Here is a 25,023-nt window from a genome sequence, read left to right on the forward strand (position 1 = left end):
CATCAACCATATTGGTGGTCGTCGGAGGGGCATTCTGGAAATAGTGATAAGAAAGATATAATAATCTTCTAAAACTTCAGAAGAGTGAGAAGAAGTATTTTGAGAGAGGTAAAATCTAATAGAGATATTGTAGAACAAGTGTTAGATAGTTGAAAACTATGGCTCCAAAGTTTGAGGGAGATGAATTTATAATTCGAGTCAGTCATATCGCATACTAGCGTAATGGTGATGCCAGAATGAAGGCCAGGCAACCACCCATTCACATAGCGATGCGGCCTATAGTCTATCCAAGTAATCATTCCAGTATTTCTGATCATATCTTAGGCTCCCCCTTCTTATCCCCTGGCATAGACTATGCCTTTTGTCTACTGCTACCATTACCATCCACCTCGGTGGCCGTAGATTCGCGTCTGATTGCTGGTTGCGATACCTTAGTCAAAGTCTGTCATAGAAAGCTCTTCCATAATACATCGCATTTCTCCTATAATTGGAAATACAATGTATTAGATAACCCCTTCGTCTTTCTTCCTCCTTTTCGTTTTTTATTTTGTAGCCCAAGCTACCTTTCCGTAGTTAGCACACTTCTTCAGAAGCGAATAGAAGCCGCAGGAAGCCTAAAAAATGTAGACAGTTGAAGATTAACCAGAGTCTATATTGTGTATATCAAAGATCTAAATAGGGTATACAATGAAGGCGGGCATTTAGGCGCTTCCCATCGCTAACTAGTAAACTAGTTATACGGTGGTTACTTAACGGCATGCTTTCGGATACTGATTAGCCAGTGATCACGGGATACCTAGTATAAAAAGGGTTAGGCGGGCTATGCCTCTGGACGAGAATATATTGCGATTAGAATATTATAAATTACGTAGATGGTAATATCGGAGCACTTCAGGATTCATATGGGCTATTGGATAGTTATCAGGTAGCTTTCACACTGGTGGCTGGACTCAACGTCTAGCTATTCAACATTCGATCCAGACACATCAGACTATAGGGTCTGATGATAGTGACCTTTTGGCCCAGTGACGACCGGGCCTGTCTGTATATCAAGGCTCTTCTTACAAAGACTTTCTTTATTAAACGCAAATGAATAAAGAGAATGAAATACATGTCAGATATCTCTATTTAAACATATCGGAGTTTAATAGACGATGGAGAGATTCCTTCGGAATCAAGTTGATGTGGATTTTTTGTTTTTTTTATATGAACTCCAGTCCGCAACGATTGGTGTCAGCACTTCGATCACGGTGATGTCATAGCATAGCCCTGCATATCTTGATCCCAGCCTGGTAGCAAAATCATGCGAGTTTCCTGACATAGTATCTTATCTCACACCTACTAAAGCTGGAGAGCGAGTGGCCACAGGAGGCCGGGCATGGTACACGAAAGCTTTCCGAGAATTGATCTGACAATGTATGTTTATCGACTGGTGCGAGAACTGGCAAGACTACAAGATCAGAACAGGTCAGCACTTTGATTGTTGGATAATTCCAGTTGCAGATCATTGATGTATCCACGTATAGTTCCCTTTATAGTTAGTTACCTGAAGGTGTGCGCAATTGCGCACATTGTGTACGACAGCCCCTATGTGAAGCTAACTAGGTCTTAACTGAGAGCATACCAGCTCCTCGATGTGGTAAAATTCTAACTACTAAGATTTGGTCTTTAATTGGCTGAGGTATATATCTAGAAACTGGGTATGATGTATTGTGATCAGCGCGATCGGCATTGGTAGGCCCTATGGTGTGTGGAGAATAATGCACTAAGTGTATATCTGGCGATCAGCAAGAGTGATAACCTTGATATGATCGCATAAACCTTGAATTTGGTGGGTTTGCTAGAAATTTGGGTTTGAAATTGGCTCAATTCAAGTCGCTTGAACGTGCCCGGTGCATACCGTGAGATACACTGTGAAGCTTGATTTCTTTTGTATATACAACTGACTAAAACAAAGCCACTACCGATGCGCCCATCCATTCTCCGTAAGAACCTGCATTTCATTAACCAGGCAGAAAGGCCCAGGTTCTATATTCTCGTGCGATAGCTTTTCCCACTTCCACAACCGGGTCCAGACTATATTTTCCTTGAACCATGGCGTGGTAACCCACCGCAGGAACCGATTCTTCCATAATCCGCTAGCTATGGCAAATGTCGATAACCATGAATTTTCCACCGGATTAACGGCCACATACGCAGGGGAATTATACCCCACACGCACGTTGGGGTTAAGCCAGACTCCCTTCTCCCTGGATAAACGGTTATCCGCGTGAATAAGGCAGCACTCGGAGCCTTCCAAGTGTGATCGGGCAAGACTGTCGGAGATACCGCGGAATTTTAACAGTGGATTATGGTAGAACGGGGCAGCATCCATTGCCACTACGATTGATTGTTAATGATCGATTGGTGGTGACTAGAATAGGTTGGTTTACTGACCTACGCCGTTCCAACAGCTCGTGACCGGCACGGGTTGACTGTCTTTCATGGCCTGGCGGGATGCTCGAGATCGGAAGTAGGGCCAAGATTGCATGAGCATGTCATGGCCTTCTGCATCGCGGAGGGCGAAGGTGTCATAGAAATTGGGCGGTTTGGAGAAGTCGAGCGAGCACGTTGCTGCGTAGTTCCCTCCTCTTGTCCAGAGTAATTTCTGAATATCGGGAGTCTAGGGCATGCGTTAGGAGACGTATGGGCATATTGTATTTTCTCAATTCTTAGTTACTTACGGTGAAAACCACGTCATTTAAGAACAGAATCTTATCATATATAACACCGTCACTCTGCAGCTCATAAAACGGTTCCATTGCTACATTCCGTAATTTGGCCAGATACGGTATCCGGCGTAGCTCGGTTGTCCCCATCGGCGTCTCAATCCACCCCTCGCCAGCAGGAGGCTTACTGATCTCGTCGAAATGAGTGGTATAATCCATGAGAATTCTCCTTGGAATATCATGTTCCGCCAGCTGCTGATCTAAGAGCTGCAATGCCCCTTTAGTATCGTCCCAGCTGCCACTTTCTTGTACGCTGACAAAGACGTTATCCCGGCCGATCGCATTGGCCAGGTCCACTACGGCCGCGATCCATGTTTCCCGTAGGATCTGCTCGCTGTTCCAGTGAAGGCCGGTGATGTAGATCTTTTCATTTCCTAGTGTAACGGGCTCGGGCTCTGATTGTTGCACAAGCGTGTATTTAATGCGTAGCACTTCTACTAGGGTCCATCCCACGATGACCAATGAAAGGGCTAGTCGGAGTCGGCGCGTTCTCCGGTACAGGCGGTACAGGTAAGCTTTCATCGCGATATGAGTTGCATGGATGTGGCTATATTCTCGGACGTTGCCATATTGGCACGGTTTCCATATAAAGGGGTAAAAATTCCCCCTGTTTGCTTCCAAGGGAGCTGTGAATAATGCCGAGTAAGGGGGCGCGCGCTAAGAATGCTCTGCTGCCTAGAAGTTCTTGGGAGTGGAACATGTTTGAGATTCGCCTATATGCACCCCAGAGTCCAGTTTCCAGAAAACATAAGTCAGGTACCATATTGAAGAAGATTATACGACGAGACTGACCTACATAGGCGCATTGCTAGAGTATGCCAGAGCGTGAGCCGAACCTCACCCACCACTGGCGCCGCATCATTCATCACCCGCAGCATATTCTTCATCCTCCCCACGAGGCGCAGCCGCCAAGACGCCCGTGCCCGGCCTTCCAGAGCCAGAATTGGGGTGGAGTCTGGTCATGAAGCTCGAAAATAGGAACGGAACGCGCGGATAGGCTAATGTTTCTCCAGCGTCACGTTTCGTAATCATCCCCAACAGTGTTTGGGCCACAGCTCGTGTAAACATGAAACGCCGCCCATCTACCGTCCAATATGACATTTTTCTTTTCTTTTCTTCTCTTCGAGCATGCACTGTGACGACGTAAGTGGGGCAGATTTGAATGAAATGCCCAGATTTTAATTCGGGCAACCGACAAGGACATGGTCATGTGAGGTCCTTAGACCCGACCTCATCCTCAATAAATATAACCTCCTGGACACTGAGAATTGCACAACCAGCTAATGGCTCGGGGGATCTTGTACTACAACCCACCGCTAGTTAGCCGTAAGATTATGCGCGGGTTTGACGCCTTAACAATGAGCATGCGATGCCCCCTTTGACATGTTGGACCGAATATTGGATAAATATTAAATGATAAACGATTGCGATCTCACTGACTTACTTTCCAACGAGAGCTGTCCTGCTGTATTTGTTGATTAAATCTTGAGTGCTTGTGTCGCTAAGCCGTCAACTTACATTTACGTTTCTGTGTACAAGGCTAACCTTCATACACAATACAATACAATAGTGCCGACTCGGGCCATCACATCATCCCAGACGAGACCATATATGTCGCTTATACAGAAATACCCTTGCTGACCTCCGACCCAGATCTTGGTTTCCGCACCTCACCTTGGCATATGGAATTCAATCAGCATGGCTCATTTATGGTGGAACGTTCAGATGGAAATCACAAAGTGTACTTTGTGAAATTCACTCAAATGGATGATGAACGCCTGCTAGTTCAACGGAAGTGCAATGCGATGTTCAAATATACGCAACCATTCCAGGCATGCACCCAGAGCCGTATGCCTGAGGAAAGTGCTACGTGAATGATACCAAGGCCTATTTGTGACTCTTGGAATTCATTGGTTTTAGTCGTGAACTGCCACAGTCCGATGGGCAATGCAGGAAGCTCACCGACATGCACCGGACCGGTATCTCGCCGATCGGATGTTCATCACCTACCAAGGCAGAAGAACCCAACGAGTCTCATAGGAAATACTCCAGAGTAGCTAGACTCTGTTATTTTCCATCTTGATGGGCCATAGAGTATGTCCAGATGCGGACACGAATGGTCCTTGGGAGAACTGTTGAGGCTGTAGCTCCTCGATTAATGGGAACCCTGGGGAGAGGTGGATGTCAAGTCAAGCGCTGCTTGATTCCTGGGGATCTCGGAGGATGGAAACACGGGCGCACCATTAAAAAGACTGGATATCTATGCTTATTCTATCTCACATGCTATGCGATAATATTTTTCTCGGCATTCACTTGACCCCGAGAGGTGAAAAAGCTCTGGGTGGATCCGATCCGATTTTCAAACTTCAATAACCTATCGCTTCAGCCGCAAACTGACCAAGATCATCGTGATTTGCGCATCTTCTACAATAGGTTCAAGCCCTATGAAGTGGTTCCCAAGATATAGCATTCAATACCGTAAAATGCCGCATCTACAGCAGGTCTGAAACAAAGCTGAAAATCCATAATAATCACGTACTTTACCAAAAGTACTAATCATGATAGTTGCATTCTACGTATCATCTCAATCTCTTCTAGCCTTCCCCACCGACCTCGGGATCGGATCCACAGGGAAAATCTGCGGACCGCGTCGGTAGTTCTCGTTATAAATCCGATCTGCACGACTGCGCAGTGGCTCAGGCGTGACCCAGGACTTTTGGGGATCACGAAGCCACAGGCGTAGTAGGTGTCGTCTGGATATGCCTCGAATTAGCCAATATGAATGGTCGCATGTCAGGACACAAAGGCGCCAACATACCGATTTTCGGGATCGTCTACGTAGCTATTGCGAGCATGGATCATACTAAGGTTATTGATGAATTGCATGTCGCCCTGTTTCAGCTCCATTGCCACATGATGCTTCTCCGCCAGAAAGTGGAGCGCATCCAGCGCCTCGATCTGGGTGGAAGAGAGCATGTTCAGCTGGGAGTGGGTTCCGAACCCAGAGAATGACCGCCGCGAGAATTGCAAGATCATCCGTTCAGGGGCTAAACCGCAGCTCGGCTGGTGATACAGCAGTGGTCGGTACTTAAAGACTCCGGGTTCCTGTGCGCTAGCAGAACAGAGTCAATGGCTAGTCAAGCAGGTCATTTCATTAGTAGGCTCAGCGGGGATTTCTCCACACACCTAGGGATCGGCCAGTCCTCCGCCAATACGCGGATCAGATCGGGGCGGGTCTCCGCCAGCGCATTGTACACTGTCCATCCACTCGCCAGCAGACTTTCACCGCCACTTGCTGGCTCGCTTAGCACAAAGAGGGACACGATATCCCCCACGTCGGTGTGGAATACCACCTCGCTGTCGGAATATGCTGCCAGTGCGTAATTTTGCACGTCGCCTGGCCGCCGCATGTCGGTTATGTGGGCCAGCATCACGTCTGCGGGCTGCCCCTCAAATTGATGGTCTTGGCGGCCGCGGATGGCGGCAATGTGGCATGAGATGCCGACATAAATGATGATGTTTTCTGCACGAGTATAACGTTCCACGGGAACTCCACGAATGAGCGTGAAGCCATAGCCCGAATGTAGATTGTCCGATACGGACCGGAGAACCGAGTGCAGGCACGGAAGAGGAAACGTTGACGGGTCAAGGGTTTCCATTGGCTGCCCCAAACCTGCAGTTGACAAGTCAGCTATAAATTAGACATCAAAGCAACTGCGGCTGTGGCCTGCTGACGTTGAAAGTGTCTGAGCGCTGCATCGATCTCGGCCAACTGCGGACCCTGTAAGATCAACAGGTATGGAGTCCCACCAGCTGGAGCGTGCTCCAGGGAGACATCCTCTCTTTCCCAAGCCATCGTTGACAATAGCCTTTTGGGAAATCCATTAGGAAGGTCTGTTTCTGTCGACTGTTCTCGTGAATGATCAAATGTGCGCGATTCATAATCATTCCGATTCGGAAAATAAGGAACCTGTTCAATTGCTGCAGCCATGACGGGAAATTGAATTGTTTTCTCACCGTGAAGGTTGGTAAAATAAAGGACTCGTGGGGAGATGAACAACCCAGATGCTTTATATCTATTCGTATAGGTCTCCAACAAAAGATACTTTCGTGAATCACAACCTCAGCTTGGTCGGATCTTTCCCGAATCGGCCGATCTGCGGTCCCACAACGCGTCGAGATCCCACCATAGAGATCGACAAAATAGTGATGATAGGTCATAGTGGGCGGCGTGAGAGATTAGAGTATGGTAGCAAATAGGACAGTCCGAATTACGAAGCTGGCTGCTGCCCTGAGGTCAGACTACGAAAACTTAGCCTCAGGTAACGTGCTACCATCCTACCGTAGCTGCCCCCACCAGGACCAGCTGGGCTATTTAAGGGGAAGTAATGGATTGCATCCTGGGAGATAGATGTTTGATCGTGTGAAGCTCCCTACAATTTCGACAGACATCATGACAGTCCTCTCTAGGCACGACCAAGCTCTATTCGAGACAACGAGACGAGTTCTCGCCGAAGTAGTCAACGAAGGATTAGTCAATGCGAAGGTCGAAGTGACTGCTCCAGGAGGGTCACAAACGCTTTGCTTACTGAATCCCCAAGATGGTATCTGGGCTAAGGTCGGGATCAAACCCGGCACCGTCATTGAGATGAAAAAGAACCGCGTAATTTCTGTCATCCGACCAGCTAGCTTGCAGCCACCTGTGGTTCTCGGAGATACTAGACATCAAGAGCTGGACCCTGGCGCAATATTCAGGTTTCTAAGTGCCTCATTTAAGGATGTTGCGGATGAGACGGTACTGGAAACTATAGCCCAAGAGCTACGCAACTCGGCAAAGAACCAAGGTGAGCACTTCGAGATTTTATCTCTCCGTTTGTTGTATTAAAAGACCTGCAGAAAAATGGCTGGAGATTAGCCAGGATCAACAATCGTTGAGTTTGGAGAATAAATCTGTGGAATGGGAACGGGCATTGATCTATGGCCATCCGAGCCATCCTGTATGACCCCTGAGATGACATCTTAAGCATCTTGTTGGAATCTAATCTTTGAACTCAAAGTACCACCGGTTGTGCCAGGCTCAAGCACCCCTGAAGCCCGTCAGTCCTGAAGATATCCCTGGGATGCTGAAGCCCACTCTGGCGTTTGTGTCAGTGCCACGCGACAATCTACGTATAACGGGTCAGTTTGAGCGAGAATTGCAACCTCTACTGCAACAGCTAGACATCCCAGAAACAACTAGGGATCGAGTGACCGTCCCCTGTCTCGCTCAACAGCTGCCATCTGTTCACCAGAGATTCCCAGGGGCTGTCATTCTGAAACTTGTCACAAACTGCGCTGATGCTCAGGCATCTATGCGGACCCTTACCATAAGCCCAGAGCTAGAATTCGACTACCATCTGAAACTCTCATTGGCGTGTCAGATTACCTCCGCTATACGAACCATCACGCCTTGGACAACATGCGGCGGCCCAGTTCAAACGGCACTCTTGGAAAGATTTCTGCCAGACGACCTGTGGGTTTTCCGAGAGGTAGCAGCTGTCTCAGGCAGCCAAGAAGATTTCAACGAGGCGCGCCATCTCTCTTGTATTCTGCGAGATAGCTTGGAGAGCAGAGCAGAAGCAAATGGTGAAGTTCTTATCATCGCTGCGGCATTGGCCCAGCACCCTTATGGAGACAGCCGTACACATGTGGAGATTTTATACAATCTGGAAACAATCGCCCAGAAACAGGAGTGGTTCCGAAAGTTGGCCGACCTCATCGATCTTGGTTAACATGGAGAATGCAGGCTAATTTATCTACCAACAGATATGTTACAGTCCTATTTAGCCTCGTGCTCCCTCCATTGGTTCAGTATGGAATCGGACTAGAGGGCCATGGGCAGAACCTAGTAGCCCGTGTTTGCCGCCAGACGGGCCAGATCAAAGGATTCGCTGTCCGCGACTTTGGCGGTGTCAGAATGCATGTTCCGACATTGAAGAACCATGGCGTGAAATTCGACTCCTTACCCCCTGGAGGAGCGACCCTGACGGATAATCTGGACAATGTCTGGAGCAAGGTGCATCACTCACTCCTCCAGAATCACGTCGGGTTACTCCTTGAAGCATTGGGATTGGAGAACCATGGTGGATGGGCAATCACCCTGGAAACATTATCGACAATCTTGGGCGCTGGCCAAGATTCACCTGGAGCAAAGCTGCATGAGTTTTTCACCAAGGATACAATGCCGTTCAAATGCTTCCTGAGAATGAGAATGGAAAGCAAGTACCGTGATGTAAGTTTCCCCGTGGCCATCCGTTGTTCAAGGCTTTTAGAACCAAGTTCTGACTGTTTTTCTGTGATACAGTACATCGAGAGAGAGGTACCCAATACGCTGCTCATGGACTCTCCGCAGTGGCAGTCCATACTAGAGACCTATCAACCCTCACTCCATGCCACTTAGAAAAACTATTCTACAACACGTCATAATACGAGACTTAGTATTCATTGACAAATCTATGTAAATTCAATTCTATATTTCAGCGATATTATGGGAGCCTCACCCCCTATGCCCGAGCGAATCTGAAGTCACCACACATAAATAGGCAATTGCAAGGCTGCCCTGCCATGGTCTCCCATATGACTGCATGATCCCCCAGGAATGACCGCTGTGAGTCAAGGAAGATAAAGAGGCATATTGTTCGTACCTTTCTATGCTTGAAACCTTGCCTTTTTCTTTTCGGCGAACTATCCCTTTCACTTTCATTGTGATAGCACATTTAATCTTTGCGGCAAGAACTTGGTTCTTACCCCTCGGCGGCCCTGACAATCTGCTCAACCTCATAAATTAGCAGTGAGCTGAAGGTCTCCCAGATTTCAATGTCCACTTCACATCCGCAAGCAGTGAGAAGAATTGTGACCGGCTATACCGTGTTTTGAAAGATGGAGCCAGGGTATATAGTTAACGATCGCACTATGAGACTCGCTCTGGAGGTTTATTGACACCAACAAAAGCTTATACACACAGCTTTACAACTCCGTCGAGCAAGTTTCAAAGTAATTTCCATAAGTCCAAGATCACTTAAAGATTGCCCAGTAGCAACTTCCACTTCTTTAAGAACCACGGTGCAGCCACCCAACTGCGCATCTCCCAGGGCTGTTCACCCTGACAAATAATACCCGCCCTTTCGACGATATCCCTCTTGAGGTCTCCGGCATCTATCAATGTGGGTGCTGTAGCAGCTAACATGACCGCTCTGGCTCTTAAAGAAGGTAACGGCAGCAGGTCTAATAGCGGATGGTGAGGAAAGAGGATCTGAGGTAGTGTCGGTTGGAGATGCGCAGGGGTAGCTGGACTGGAAACGTTCTTGATGAGGGCGTGAGGGTCATCCGACATGGTGATGTTGGGTCGGTAGAATGGTGAACAAAGAGACATGCACTCATAGCTGAAGAATTGCTTGATGCTGATTCCCAAGCTTTGGGCATTGTGAAGGCATGCGCGGAGAAGCATTGTATGTGTTAGTTCGAGAGTGTTGTGGTAAGGATTAGGTAGTATTATGTCCGTTGAACTTGAGCCCGATATGTTCTCATTAGATGTATGCTCCTGGATGTGCTGGGCATGTACATCGCCATGTTGGGTATTAGGAGTATTCTCCGAAGGAAACAAATGATCAAGAGTTAACTTCATCGGTGCCAAACATTGCCTCGGTGAAGTGTCTGGATGCACCGCTGGACCATCGGCCGTACAACAGTTGATGGAATCTACAGTTTGCACCGGCACCTGGTTTACAGCTGGGGCGGGCTGTATGGCTCTGGACGTGCAAGACGCTCCAGCGATATTCTTTTCTCGCTGCAGACGTTCCTTTTGCCTTTGGCCTGGATTCCATTAGCGGTGCCTCCAATCTCGGCGAAGATCCTGGGTATACTCACGATAAAGCCGTTGGGCAACCCGGTTCTGTTCTTTCCGCGCCGGAGTTATAACTCGCTTCCGGCGTTTTGGCATTCTATCGTCGTTATTTCCGGGCATGGCGTATGGCTTACGGGACATCGTTGGGAGATACTGAGGTTAAGTTGTGCCGACGGAGTTGGCTTACGCGTTTCTCACCAATGGGAAGGAAGCCCTAATTTCCACGCCAAGAGTAAGCCACTATGACTTCATGCCCTACAATTTGTCCGAACCCGGTATATAGACCTATGTCAACTGAGCTTTACGGGTACAATTCATTCCAACCTTTTGATTACTGCATGCAATCCATCAAAATGAAAACCATTACTATCGTCGGCGCCACTGGAAACCAAGGCCTCTCCGTCGCCGACGCCTTCCTCCCACTACCGGACTGGCACGTCCGCTGCATCACGCGGAATCCTTCCTCGCCAAAGGCACAAACACTCGCCTCTCTCGGCGCTAGTATAGTAAAGGCAGACCTCGCCGACATTGCCTCTCTACGCTTAGCCTTCGTCGACTCTAATGTCATATTCAACAACATTGACTTCTGGGGGCCCTTTCATACAACCGGAAGTTATGAAGACGCCTATGAGCAAGAGGTACAACACGGCCGCAACGCTGCCATCGCCGCCGCAACTGTGCCCACTCTTAGTCGCTTTGTCTATTCCACATTGGCACCGATGAAGAAGCATTCTGGCGGGAAGTACCCGCATTCGCACCATTGTGACGCCAAGGCGGAGATTATGGAATTCATTGAAACTCAGACGCCGGAACTGGCGCAGAAGACGTCCTATATTATCATCGGTGCATATGCGACCAACCCCCTTTTTATGCCGAGATGGAATCCAGACATCCAGAGGTACCAGTTCATGGTGCCGCTGAACAAAGAGCAGAAGATGCCGATCATCGCTGCGCGAGAATCCACCGGTGCTTTTGTCAAGGCCTTGATTGATGAGCCTCCGCGGACGAGGTTGCTCGCGTATGATAGTGACTTGACTATCGGAGACATTGTGGAGGCTTGGACTAGGGCTACTGGGTCCGAGGCTGAGCTGGTTGAGGTGGATGCTGGGAAGATGCATGAACAGATGGGTATTCCTTGGGAGGTTTTGGATGCGTTTTTGTTTATTGGGCAGTTTGGGTATGCGGGTGGGATTGAGGGCGTGATTCATCCAAGCCAGCTGAAGGTGAACGTGCAGACAGAGTCTTTCGAGACGTGGTTGAAAAGGAGGAACTGGGAGGAAGTCTTGCAAGGGGGTAGTGTGGAATTGAATTCCGTGGTAGGGAGTGTGCCGAGGTCGTGATTGTTTCTACTAGTTCGCCATTCCTATGTTCATTTAACCTACTATTACGATTTCTGTGCTTTTCGATTGCACTTGGATTTTCTTAGATAGGCTACGCTGCAGTTGCATTCCCGGGGATGAGTCAATGGCTATAAATGGTGAATAAACCGCAGGGACCATAATGGTTCACTTGCCCCGTGCTAGTCTTTTCATTCGTCTGATTAAACCCTGGTACGAGTCTCGATTGAAAGCACGACAACTCCAGTCTTCATCCAAGATAATATGTATCATCTCCTCTTACTTAAAAGGTTGCATCCATGTGCACCAATACCCTACCACGCGCAGTGTCCACCATCGACTCGCAAATCAGAACCAGTCATGAAGCTGCTTCCATCGCCCAACATAAAGAGCACTGGGGCCCGGAACTCGTCCGCCGTGCTCAGCCGATAGAGCATGTTATCTCCAATCCACTGGGATTCCAGGCCGGGTTTCTGAAGAGCCTCTGCCGTCGCCGCTGTGCGGATATAGCCAGGTGAGAGCGAGTTCACTCTGATCAGGGGCATACCCTTTCGCGACCCCCATTCCGCCGCTAATGATCGTGCTAGCTGCTGTACTGCCGCTTTGGAAGCATTATATCCGGCCGTGTCCACACCCTGCATGCTTCGTTATTCGGGCAAGGGTGTAGTAGAGTTGAGGGGGTAGCTTACCTTGTTCGATACGTAGCCACTCATACTCGCTACTAGGACAATGCTACCGCTGACATCTGCCTGCCTCATCTCCCAGGCGGCTGCCTGTGCTGCCAGGAATGCTCCACTGACATTGACGTCTAGCATCTGACGAACTGTTGAGATCGGAAAGTCAATGGCAGGTCCATTCCGCGAGATCCCAGCGCAGACGACCAGTCCTCGAAGGGGAAACCGGAGTGTAGGCATGAACTTGGCAAATACATCGGCAACCATATTCTCATTGGTGACGTCCAGCGGCCAGTAAGATAAGCTACGATCATATTTCAATGCGGCATCTTCTACCTCTTCTGTTGCATCTTTAATCAACTGATATTCTACATGGGTCAGGTAGCAGACTTACTCCAATTCGTCGCAGTAGGGTCCTCAGGTAAATCAAGACATACCACATCACCTCCACTTTCGAGAATGGCTATAGCCAGAGTAGTTCCCAGGAAGCCATTGGCACCAGTTACTACTGATTGATCAGCCTTTACGATGACACTGCCAGAGTCGGAGCAACGTACTGACGACGGTCCGCCCATCTAAACGAAATAGATCTCCGACTGGTCGTGATGGGTCTCCTTGTGATGGCTTGGCTTCGCGGAATCCGGGGTCATGGACGTTATAATCGCTGTTGACACTCATGGTTGGGGAGCGCTTTCAGGTGAGTTTGGTCGTTGCCAACTCCGCAGGTTAATTATTAGTTAGCCTAGTCGCAACCCCGCATCTTGATTCAAGCCAGACTGTCAGATGTGCTACCGAGTATTATTTGGTGTCCCCACTCGCGACTCGGTCAGCAATGCGCCGGTAAGACGTGATCGTGGCTTGGGATCTGCAACCCCGCACACCACCAGCGTCATGAGAGGATCTGCCCTAATTGATTGGATTATCAGCATCAGTGGCTGCAGATTGGGAGCCACACATGTCAAAGCGACCGATGAATGTTGCCGACAAAGAGACAGATACTGTTCAACACTGCGCATATATGGGTTTCCAGGTAAGGCCATTCGATGTCAGCTATCCTATGGCCAATGCGGTATAAATATACATCAATAGTTAAAACAGGCAATCGTTCATAGTAAAGTAGTACTGGGTCAACACGAACGCTGTTATCCGGTGAGTATTCAGCCTAGACGTCTTCCAATCCAGAAATAACCCTAACCTGAAGTTCACGATGATCACACACGTACTAGCTACGAGGGAGGCGAGAGCGCGAGATCACACGGTGAAATATGTTGTGTTGTAGGTGGAGAATGCCTCGACGACAGTCTGGAATACCATGCGTGGGAGTAAGAGTATCTCCTTCCGGTAAATTAACTTCCACATTACGTTCAGTTCGGCCTTGAGGCTCCTAGGCAAGTCCAGTGAAACAGAGGACAGGTCCGATCGCTGGACTTTGTCTGGGGGGGGGGCGATAGCAGAGCCGCCACAAATCAGCCTAAGGCCTGTATTGATATGATGATAAAGTACGTCTGCACACATATGTCCCGTCTCTCGATTCCCAGCATGGACTCCTATAGTGACCGAGCCACTGATAATCTGTTTAACGATTCAACTGCCGAGCCAATATGCCAGGTATTTGCCCTTTAATTGCATCTCAGGATCTACCATCTTGCTCGCCAACCCCCAACTGTAATCTGTAGTCAAAGGAAAGAAGTGAGTTGTAACTAATAGTGAATTCCCTCAAGGATATAAAAGTAATTCACATCAAGTGAGATAGGAACAGTATAAGACAAGTCTCAGATTTTCCGAGCGATGAAACAAAACTGCGGTGCATCATCGGAGTCAACCTCATCAGGTGGCACGAAAAGCTCCGTCTCTTCTTCCACAATGTCAAACCCGTTTGTTTCCAATAGGTACCGCCATCCGGCTCGAGAAAACAACGCGTTCAAACTGTCTTCGCCCATAAACCGCCTCTTGACTGTTGCACAATATCCATCTGGATCAACGCCGCCCACAATCTTGGCGGGGTTGTAGTCATCGAGGGCAATGACAACCATACACAGCAGACCACCGCTTTGTACCCATGTTCCCCAGTTCTGTATTATATGCTCGATCTCATTCCTCTTCTTGCCAAATAGGGCACGAATATTAAACACGGCATCCAGCGGCTCCTCTGTCGGATGTTGGTAGGAGCACATGTCTGTCACTTCACATTGGGCCGTTGGAACGTTCTTCCTGTACAGGTCCAGCATGGCCGGGGAGATGTCAATACCCTTGACATGGTGCCCTGCCTCAACTAGTGCTACAGAAACAGGGTTTCCAGTCCCACAGCCGGCATCCAAGATACGGGACTCTGGGGCCAAGTGTCCCAAGGCGCGATCTAGAAAGTGAAGGACCACGTGGTCTGTTGCGTAGGCGGCCTGATATGAATCAGCGATGGACTCGTACGTGTCGGCCTTCGTCATTTTGCTCGGTAGGAGAAGTGTGCTGAAGTAGCAGTCAAGTATAACTATTGTTCGTTTGTCGCGTTTGGTGGGAAATCGTTAAACAGAATGCAGAGGGAGATATGGTGAGAAAGAGGTATAACGAGTGGAAAAGAGGCGTGTGGGGTTAATTATAACCACCTCAGTTTATTCTAGTCATTTCTAGAAATAAAAGGATTTGGCTTTGCGTACTTGAGTAGGGTGAATCTGTCTCATACAGAGTAAATGATTAATCACCCACATGATGTGCCATGGCCCCATGAGCCAAATTAGGGAGAGGATCTACTACATACCAGCCAGCCATATATGGTATGTATGATGTAGGACCCACCAGTAGCTGAAGTCTGCAGCTACTTAGTTGTCCCAAACTACAGAGCTGAGCTGACAGACTGCATGTTGGCGATCTTTTACCTATTCGGTGTGCTAGTTGGAAGACTTGCTACTCGTCTCGCTAGATCTAGAAACAAGGTTTCTCCTAATGCAGGCAAAAAGCTATTGCGGAAGGTAGATCGTCACACCGCTCCTTCTGCAAATCTCGATCTCCGATGAGCACCTCGTTTATCAACACATGTGTCTACACTACTGCTGGGCACGCCTCCATGGAGAAACGCCAGTACCATCCCAGAATAGCATGCTAACCCGTATTCCTCTTGCTCCACTGCAGTTATTGTTCGGTTGAATACTTTCAGTGGTTAGAGGTCCCATTAACAACAACGTAAAAATTCCTCACTGCGCAAATTCAACAACGAAACCATCTGTTGGTCACCAACCATACAGTTAAGCATCACCATTGCGGATGTGTCCAGACTCAAGTGTTTCCACTTCTCTGAGAGTGGGGACCACCGCATTGAGACTTTTCTTGCTATCTTCCAGCCCAACGTTGATTCGAATGATGTGCGGTGTTACGCCGTGCTTGGAGACCTCTTCACGATGCCAGCAGTTCGAAAGCTACACGTATATAATGGCAAGCTGAAGTTAGTTCCGAAGCTGGACCCTTGGCATACGTCCAGAATGTGGTATAAATGTTCTGCACGGCGGGAATCGTGGAAGATGATGCTCAGCTCATTACCATATCCACCTCGTCTTCGCGCATCCAAGGCCTCTATAGAGGCTCTGTTGGTGCAATACAAGAATGGTTCGCTTGGGCAACCGAGGGATAGGATTGTAGCGGATTGACAAGCGGCAGATTGTTATTCTTACATCCCTTTCCTCGCCAGGACATATTGGCCGCGGAGCGGATGCGGTGTAGGCTGAGCGATGACAGTTAAATGTTGCTCGGCAATTGCCAAAGACCCAGGATACATCGGCCAGGTTCTATCATACTTGCGAGTCCGGCCCCTCTTCAGTGCCGTCCTTGAAAGAGAGAAACTTCCCCTATGCACGCGCTTGAGGATGCCAGTCGTGTCCGGATAAGGCTATCTAGAGAGGGAATATCAGACCTACGGACAGCGGTTCTATGGAGTAGGGAATGTAGGCTATCTCACTCATACAGCTACGGTGGTGTCTGTCTCAAATCAGGCCAGGGCTTCGGAGAGCGTGCAGGTCGCGTTCATTCACCATAAACTGCTGATTTTGGCGACGGCTTCCTTTAGAGCGCTCGTGTCCGGGACGTCGGCTCTGTGGAGTCAAAATCAACTCATGCAAGCTCCTCTAGACAGTAAGTGCTATGTCGAGTGATCAGCCCAGAGCCCGCATCGCGCCAACACACCATGGCCTGTTTCTCTAACTCCAACGGGAGGATTACAGCAGCAGAATTGGCACAATAAGAAACCGACTTTCCCTATCTTAATGCCAGAGGAATAGCGATTCGTACTTGCTCATATATCGAATCATATCAGTGCTCTGGTCTCTTCTATACTGGTCTGCCACTGTGGCCCCAAATATCACGTTGACTTTTAGCAGGCTGCCCCAGCCGGACCTACCGGCATTTTGAGAAGTGGCCGCTGTCACAGGTAACCAGGGAAATGTGAGCAAGGCACGTTATTTAGTCCGTATCTTGCGGCAGAACCTGGAAGTCAAGGGGGTCGACAAAATGCCGGATTTGGGGGATGCCAAGGAGTAGAATCACGATGGACAAAGGACAACCAACGTCTTCCTAAGGAGGGGTTATGTCGTCTATGGTGTAGGCCAATCATATTTTCTAGCCCTCATGCTCAAATAGTGGTGGTCTCGCATCAACGGTTCATCCTATTAGCCTGAACAGACCAATGAAGCTGTCTAGCGTGCGGAAGGACATGGCCCCTCCTGATTACTCACTGCCGCGACGCGGCCATAATCACACAGGGATGTGCAGGGGATGCAATATGGTGTTTCACGGCTACAGTATACCTAATTTTAACTGTGACACGTTGACTGCCGCGCTTGCGACATGAAAAGAAGACGAAGGCCGACTCAGCTTATGCGTTATCGGCACGTGCACAGAATACCCTAAATGTGCCATATCATCCACCAGAGGCGTTGACGAGACTCGGTCGGATATGTGCACTATTCAGTTGGCTCCGACAGAGTCACGGTAGAGGTATTTCAAAGATTTATAAAACACAAGCCTCTATTCAACAGACATACAGAGCGTTATGTCAACACTAAGTGTTAGCCTCCTGCCATGTAATATTCTTGAGAGCATAAATCATCACTAGTACTCCCACTTCGGCCCGCTTTCAATCACATGGACGGAAGCTGTACGCTTCATGCAAAGGTCCAGGGGTATCACACGCAATTCCGATCCCGAGTTACCGGATCGCTGCATGGAAGAAGCTAGGAACTGTAACGGCATACTTAACAAAACGATAAGACTTGACCATCGTTAGCGTCGTTTAGATTACGATCTAATACTTGCTCTGTTTCCTGGTATTCTTTGTTCAAGCTTGGGGTAGACTTGGTCCCTCCATATGAACAACGGTGACTGTATAGCAGGATGAAGTCTGGGTAGGAAGCGAAGATCCCTTTAGCGTAATTTATAATCTACTCAAAGAAAACTCCGAACTTCTTTTTATTCTTTAATGGACTGACTTTCAAATATAGAAACAAGTGTGGGATACCGGTAACCCCGTGTTTCTATCCTGCGGGGACGCACCCAGGGGCAAGGGCTCGTACTACCTACGACAAGGATCAAAAATAACTATTGAAACACTAATGCAGGAGGTCAAAGCAGCAAAGATACCATGTTAACACTAAGTTGACTGGTCCCTTCCGGACCTTTCCGGGTGGGGACAGGTAGTTCCACAGCAATTATACCTCGTCTATGGGTTCAAATACTAGATATATATCAAGAACTACTCACCACTCCCCGAGTAGATATTGTTACATCCTCATTTCCCAACTGCTATAGTTTAATATAATCTATGCCAAACTGTTAAAGCTATCGCTACTCACTAGGGTCAATATTACCAGACTTGAGTGATTTAGACTCCTCGGTGACAAATACCAGGGGTTGGAGTGTTCTCGCAAGCTAGGTAAATGGTCATACAGAGGAGAGTGCCCCTCGCAAAAATAAGTTTCGAGTTAAGGGCTACTTCCTTATGGACAGTCAAGAATAATGGACTGAAAGGACGTGAGGGGCCGTGGGAACTCCTAGAGAGGACAAAGCACGCGTCACTGATGCCCTTCGTTGATGTGGTGGGATCGAAGGTGAAGGGTTCAATTAACGCAGCAACCACCATTCCCCAAGCTCTGGATTGTTGATGCAACCTCACTATTATATACCTAGCAAGGATGTCATCCTTTGTTGTAGAGAACTTGTTTTCCTAGCCTAACAGCGTTTTCTAGCTATCCTTGATCAGCATATATCTTGCACATGCCCAATAATGAATCAGCATTGACGCTGCTTACCTGCCACTCCACACATCGTTCTATTGAATCTATAACTACTACTCAAATTGTTGAATTGTATCCGATCCCTTCAACCGACAAAGCTATTGCATGATGCAGATCACGACAATCACCGGTAGTGCGACCATCACCATAACGATTGTTCCATTGACAACTATTTTTACCCCTCCTCCTGATTGCCCAACCAGTTGGACCTTCGCACCCACAACTTCAGACAGCGTGATGAATGGCATCCTGTTACAAAATGCATTAAGCGTTGTGAGCTCATGTTATCCCTCGGGCTTCAGCAATACGGGGAGAGCTATGGCAACACACGTTTTTAGTCCAGGATATTGCCCCATAGGATACACCTCTGCAGACGTCACCATCAACGGGCCGACTACGACTGCAATCTGCTGTCCCTCGTATGTTGTCCTACGAAGTACCTCACGGTATTTGCTTGAACGATGGCTGAGTTGAAGGCAGGAATCACAACTATTACAGGACCAGTATCACTGACACCTTCCCACCACCACTGCTGGCAGGATGTCTGAGCAGTATGCGGTCAGCAATAACTACCAGAGTACCTATTGCTATTCCAGGCAATGAGAAAGAAACCCTTGTCAGCGGACCTTTGACAATGTGGGCTCAGCCCCTCACAGTGATGCTTCAATCAACAGATTTAAGCTTATATGGGGATGGTTCTACTTCTTCAATCGCTACCTCCACGCCTGTAGTGTCCGCCACACAGCCAGCATTAATGTATTATGACGACCCAGCAAAACCCACAGTCTTGGCACCAAACCCACCTCCCACAGCAGCAACTACCCACTGTACACATACGACTCCAATGATATCGGCAGGACCGACAGAACCAACTAATCCAACACGCTCAACGGAGCCTGATGCCCACGAAACCACTGCGTTGTCCTCAAGCGCCAAAGCTGGAATTGGCATCGGCGCTGCTGCGCTTGGATTGGCCGTGTTTGTGATAGCTATTGCTTCGCGCCTATTCCGTCGACGAAAGCGCCGCCAGGGCAAGCCGGCCCCACCAGCCACCCCTCACAGACCGGGTTCCTCCAAGAGCTTTAGGCCATGGGCCAAAGTAAAGGAGGTACGGCGAGGGCCTCCGGCCGAGCTTGAAGCGTAACATGCTTTCAACACAAAACCCTTGTCGCCCATTCATTCTTCATCCTCATCGGCTTTTCTTCTTGTTTTACTTGTCGGTTCCGGATGGACGGTGGCCAGTGTCCGTTCGCATTCTACTTCACATTCTACTTCAAATATTGTCTTTTGGATATTTACCATGCTGTCAATCATTTCGTGCATGGCTTTGTATATACACCCTAGTTTTCAAATCCAGTTCGTCAAACTACCGTATACTATACGTGTGTATTTTGGACTATATTGCGATAGGCCTTTCGCATACTCTTTCACCGTGATCACAATTCATACAAGCAACTTGAGCGAACCATTAGTGAACACGTAAACGACGGTGTTGCGAGGAACCCTTGCTTAGGGCTTTGAGTCACGTGTATCCTCATAAGTGCGTATAAATAAGACTGATTCGGATCCGGCCTCTCGGATCCGAACCTTCCACGGTTCGGGTTTGTCCCAACACACATCGTTAGCGAGGTTAAGCTCTACATGTGTTTACATGTTTCAAGTGTATAATGAGAAATACCTATGTATAATTATAGTATATCCATAATCCCAAGATTAACAATCGGATAGAACTCAGATATTGTTCTATAATGCTTTAAATGTATGGTAACTCGTAACTGAGTGGAGATATACATATGCATTTCACCTGCACCACTTCCATCTTAGTACTCATATAACAGATTCTTAAATCATCACCTTGAGCATGCTTAACATTATACAACATTGCTTCTATAGCAACCTGGCTGTTTTGGCTACTACAGATCTACGACACAGACCGTACAGCTTTAATTTACAGATTTTACAACCACAAACTTGCAGAAAACTGGGAAAGTTAACCAATTGAGGTCAAGTGCTCATGGTTCTGGATTACAACAACCGCGATAGCTCAAACTTAAGTACAGCACTATGAGAGAAACACATACCCGCGCTCAGTATGAAATGTCGATCCTAAACCTTCTTAGCAAACAAGATCAACCGTCTATGGTCTGCTTGATATCGCTTCCCAGTCGGGTAGCCTTTTATTCCATCGCTCCCTGCCTTGAGAAGGATGACTGAAGTTGATTTCACAGGGCTATGCCGTGATCGATGATACTCGGTGGTTTTAAATTGTAAGATTGACACTTTTCTTGGAAGCTGGAGTCGTCGGTCCCTTTGTAATGACAGTATCGAATGTTGTTGTTGTTGTTGTTGTTGCATGTACACAATGTTGCATTGGTTGTTGTTAGGCAGATGGCCTCGGTCAAAAGGTCGTTCGTGTCGTAGGACGAGCCAGATCTTCACATCGGTACGCAGTTCTCTTACAGGGTTCAAATGCCGAGACCGCAACGAGGAGAAGTGGGAGGATCGATAGTGCACACATGTTCTGTGATATTATTGCTTTGCAGGAAGCTCGGACAGACAAAGACGAGCAAGCTAGTTTTGTGGTGAGGCACGACAAGTATCAAGATACCGTGGGGACGTAAGCTATATATACACGTGGCTAATGGGCGCCGAGTTTGACATCATAGTTGTGACTCCTTGTCATGACGTTTACGTTTGTATGCGGATACTACTGGCTTGTCGCCTACTTTTTGCAAAGCAACACTGGCATTGCTTTGATGTATCTGTGCCAGGCAGGGAAGGAGGGTGCAGACACCAATTATCGAGCATTGCTCCACATCCCAGAAACCAATGTTGACGAGTAGTGGGGGTATTGGTTCTGAATCTACATATCATGTGTCACATAAACTACGACCATGGTAGCCCGATCACTGTAGGTTTGCTGTTTCCCAGAGATGTTGAACCTTTAAAAATGACTGTTTATGAGTGATTCTCGTCATCCCGGATTAGATGCTTATAGGCCACTTACTATCCCCCTGCGGTTCCCAATGCTGCTGCTCAGGATTTCCATGTTGAGACTATGCTGCAAGAAATGACATATATTGCAGTACTCGATGCGTTGCCCTTCTGAACAGCAAGTACATTCATTGATGAGTTTCATTCTTTCCAGGACTCGTACACGATTTTACTCCCGTAGACCTGCCCCTTTTTAAGAAGGCTCATAAACCGCCATTCTGGCTGACAAATTCCATTTATGAACCGGCCAGGCTCAACACAGAGGCCGGCCCGAGCACTGTAGCTAAGCTCCCCTGTCACATTGATATGGTCACCAGTGTAGAATTGAAAGGCTGGCTCCGTACTGAGAACCTCCAAATGCATGTCTGAATCTGGGCGATGGAAAGAGCCAAGTAATTGAAGATCCAGCTGGCGCGTATCCAGAGGCACTTTGGATCAGTTGTGGTTTTCAGGACGAAACAATTGTTAATCTGAGGGGCAGTTTCTTCTAGTTCGAATTGCTTCGTAATATCGTCGGGGAATTCCTTGATAGTACCGTTTGGGATACCTGTCTGGTCGATGGGCAAGTATCTGCGTACGTATAGTTGTGCTTTACTCCCAGCAATGGTTTTGTTTCCTGTTAGAGTGAAGTAGCTGGAAATATAGATATTATCAGCATGTTTCTAAGGCTATCAGGCATTGCGATTGATATCGATATGACATATCTGTGATTTGTGACATTTACCGCTGTCTCCTCGCACTCCATGTTACGGGCTGACTCCTCATATTCAATCTCGAGCATGGCCTTGCGTCTTGTATCCTGTTTGTAATACTCTGTATACCAGACAGTCACTTCGACTGTTTCTGGGAACTTCCCATCGCTATCTTTGTTTGTATAGCTAAACCTCCATGCATCCCTTCCGTGTGTCTTTTGTTGTGCTGGATAAAAATACTGTTGTTCCCAACCCTTGAACCCACCATGAATGCAGTTAGCTGGGTCATTCTTGTCAAGCATATAGTCACGCCCGTTAAGACACACAGTGGCATTCTTCAGCCTGTTAGCCACACGGCCAATTGTCTCTCCGAAATGGGGCTCGTTGCGCTTCGCGTAGTCCTCTGTCAGAAAATTGAGGACGATATTCTTGCCGCTAACATTGAGCTTGGAATGATGGCTCCAAAGGAGAGGAATTTGAACGAAGATTGATATGCAGATTGTCCAGACGTATCTCCTAACGCACCTTTAGATTCCACAGATTAACAATTGATTTGCTTGTTTGATGTATCTTATTTCTGGCCCCATCAATGGAAGAGCTCCATGAACATTGTTGACTAGCTGTCCCATTGATTTACCTTTCCACTTCTTCCTCGAATGCGTTCATTGGGTCGCACCGGTGAGCCAGTTCCGTGTGCCTGGCTGTCGTGATGTCACTCCTAGAATGGACACAGCATTATCATCGATACTACCCTTTGCCCAGGCTTGCTTTCTATTGGCTTTCAAATCCAATTTTACTTCTGTTTTCGGGTTGTCTAGCCGTCCGTAATCTCTCTAAATCTGGGTTGGGTTCCACGGGTATATACGAACTCATTGCTACTCGGGAGCTCGACGCAACATTGTAAGCGCCGGAGCGAGAGTTGAAAGACCAATTCTCTAACTACCTATGCTGTAAGGCTTAATAATCCACCGTTTCACATAGCTAGCTGGAAAAAATGATCCATGACGTGGATTTACTGTCTGTTGTCTCGTCCGCCGGGGAAGCATAGAATCACCCTTAAACAGGCAGTTCCTAGGTTGGATGCAAGGTGCAAATCATCATTGCGCCTTTCACGTCGTAATGTCCTGTCGGGAAGACTATGTCCGGACGTATTGGATGATGACCTAAGGACTTGTACTTTAATACGATTGGCTAAAGAAGTACGTCTGCCAACAGCATACCTTGACCTCTGGTGACATGCTGGAGTCCGCGCATGATGGCACTGGCCAACTGACCAGGATGCATACTTTCGTCATTACGGTAATTCACACTGCATTGCCTTCGACAGTCCGCACGCATACTGAGCTAGCTCTACGAGAACATTGTGTTCCTCCCGAATATCAAAGGAGCGAACAGTAGAGTGGTAGGTCGATGTCATTAGGTCAGACCCACACCTCTCCCAAAGGTCGATCACCTCATATATTGCCAAAGAACCCCAGTGAAGGGTGCACACTCGATAACATGGCTTGCACTTGCTGGGGCACGACAGGGTCCACTCCAAGCGTTCGTGGTTGCCCTTTGATTTGTCACCTGGGGTCACATCCCCCCACCGGCGATGCGGAACCAGCTTCCCCGAGGTGACAGCAGGTTGATTGTGGAGCTGATCTCTCTGTTCGTTGGCATGTATGGATGCAAGGGTGACTCTCCTCCTATTTCAGTGCGGGAATGCACAACTCGCCCTTGTGCTACATGCCACTCGCAAGGTGGATCCAAACATACGCACGGTATTATGGTACCCAGTACCCAGTACCCCGTTATTGATGCAGGAGAAGACGGCTTCTCGAATATGGGAACAGATGGGGTTGTACTAACTCTATGGCCCGCCCACCGTTCACTGGGTAAAAGTCGACACTCTGCTTCGGGGCAGCCGGACGACTCTTGGCGACTAAGATTGGGATGTAATATAATTCTCAAGGTTTGCACTGACAGCGGAAGCCGAAAGCTTGGATCTCGGATGAGTCGGAAAAGAGGATCCCAGCTATTCATGTAGCCTTTCTTTCTACACGCATGCGCCATTTCCTCATGGAACCACCTCATGCCCTGTCCCCACATGGCACCCACTGTCAAAGCCACAACAGCCCTCTGATGTCAATGAAGTGTCATTTTAACAAGGAACCTCTACGAAATAATCGAATTAAGTTTATCGGAGCAAGCAACCGACCAAGGGGTACTCTACCATTGACGACACCAGCATGTCATCTCCCACCAGACTCTGTATTGTCCGTTTTCAGACATGTCATTGCCGCAACCCAGCGTTATGGACGAGTCGTTGGGTCATTGCAACTCTCTAGCCTCGAGATAGTACCAAGGGCGACTAAATAGTAGCATATATAATGTGCCTATCATTACTTCACCAGGGCAACGG

The 25,023-nt window shown here is 48.1% G+C and overlaps 9 protein-coding genes across 9 annotated transcripts; 3 read left to right on the plus strand and 6 right to left on the minus strand.

Moving 5' to 3' along the window:
* Positions 1-1,960: 1,960 nt before the first annotated feature.
* On the minus strand, positions 1,961-3,290 carry ABOM_004341 (glycosyltransferase family 69 protein; the record flags this gene model as incomplete). Its single annotated transcript, XM_022531471.1, has 3 exons — positions 1,961-2,379; positions 2,437-2,662; positions 2,724-3,290. The coding sequence occupies 3 exons, from the start codon at positions 3,288-3,290 to the stop codon at positions 1,961-1,963; spliced, it is 1,212 nt and encodes a 403-aa protein (XP_022391441.1).
* Positions 3,291-5,352: 2,062 nt separating this feature from the next.
* Positions 5,353-6,759, minus strand: ABOM_004342 (TauD/TfdA family dioxygenase; the record flags this gene model as incomplete). The annotated part of the gene is made up of 4 exons (XM_022531472.1): positions 5,353-5,521; positions 5,587-5,880; positions 5,955-6,441; positions 6,504-6,759. The coding sequence occupies 4 exons, from the start codon at positions 6,757-6,759 to the stop codon at positions 5,353-5,355; spliced, it is 1,206 nt and encodes a 401-aa protein (XP_022391442.1).
* A 462-nt stretch (positions 6,760-7,221) lies between these two features.
* On the plus strand, positions 7,222-9,207 carry ABOM_004343 (uncharacterized protein; the record flags this gene model as incomplete). The annotated part of the gene is made up of 5 exons (XM_022531473.1): positions 7,222-7,612; positions 7,665-7,765; positions 7,826-8,511; positions 8,574-9,039; positions 9,112-9,207. 5 exons carry the CDS (start codon positions 7,222-7,224, stop codon positions 9,205-9,207), a joined length of 1,740 nt encoding a protein of 579 aa, XP_022391443.1.
* A 618-nt stretch (positions 9,208-9,825) lies between these two features.
* Positions 9,826-10,791, minus strand: ABOM_004344 (bZIP transcription factor; the record flags this gene model as incomplete). The annotated part of the gene is made up of 2 exons (XM_022531474.1): positions 9,826-10,619; positions 10,674-10,791. 2 exons carry the CDS (start codon positions 10,789-10,791, stop codon positions 9,826-9,828), a joined length of 912 nt encoding a protein of 303 aa, XP_022391436.1.
* Positions 10,792-11,003: 212 nt separating this feature from the next.
* Positions 11,004-11,990, plus strand: ABOM_004345 (uncharacterized protein; the record flags this gene model as incomplete). Its single annotated transcript, XM_022531475.1, has 1 exon — positions 11,004-11,990. One exon carries the CDS (start codon positions 11,004-11,006, stop codon positions 11,988-11,990), a length of 987 nt encoding a protein of 328 aa, XP_022391437.1.
* A 311-nt stretch (positions 11,991-12,301) lies between these two features.
* ABOM_004346 (oxidoreductase) lies at positions 12,302-13,339 on the minus strand (the record flags this gene model as incomplete). The annotated part of the gene is made up of 4 exons (XM_022531476.1): positions 12,302-12,622; positions 12,677-13,002; positions 13,056-13,166; positions 13,219-13,339. 4 exons carry the CDS (start codon positions 13,337-13,339, stop codon positions 12,302-12,304), a joined length of 879 nt encoding a protein of 292 aa, XP_022391438.1.
* Positions 13,340-14,433: 1,094 nt separating this feature from the next.
* ABOM_004347 (class I SAM-dependent methyltransferase) lies at positions 14,434-15,102 on the minus strand (the record flags this gene model as incomplete). Its single annotated transcript, XM_022531477.1, has 1 exon — positions 14,434-15,102. One exon carries the CDS (start codon positions 15,100-15,102, stop codon positions 14,434-14,436), a length of 669 nt encoding a protein of 222 aa, XP_022391439.1.
* A 3,939-nt stretch (positions 15,103-19,041) lies between these two features.
* Positions 19,042-20,077, plus strand: ABOM_004348 (uncharacterized protein; the record flags this gene model as incomplete). The annotated part of the gene is made up of 2 exons (XM_022531478.1): positions 19,042-19,352; positions 19,414-20,077. 2 exons carry the CDS (start codon positions 19,042-19,044, stop codon positions 20,075-20,077), a joined length of 975 nt encoding a protein of 324 aa, XP_022391444.1.
* A 2,146-nt stretch (positions 20,078-22,223) lies between these two features.
* On the minus strand, positions 22,224-23,285 carry ABOM_004349 (uncharacterized protein; the record flags this gene model as incomplete). Its single annotated transcript, XM_022531479.1, has 3 exons — positions 22,224-22,589; positions 22,652-23,135; positions 23,257-23,285. The coding sequence occupies 3 exons, from the start codon at positions 23,283-23,285 to the stop codon at positions 22,224-22,226; spliced, it is 879 nt and encodes a 292-aa protein (XP_022391445.1).
* Between the last annotated feature and the right edge of the window lie 1,738 nt (positions 23,286-25,023).

Source organism: Aspergillus bombycis (genome assembly GCF_001792695.1).
Source record: "Aspergillus bombycis strain NRRL26010 chromosome Unknown contig00021, whole genome shotgun sequence".
Lineage (NCBI taxonomy): Eukaryota > Fungi > Ascomycota > Eurotiomycetes > Eurotiales > Aspergillaceae > Aspergillus > Aspergillus bombycis.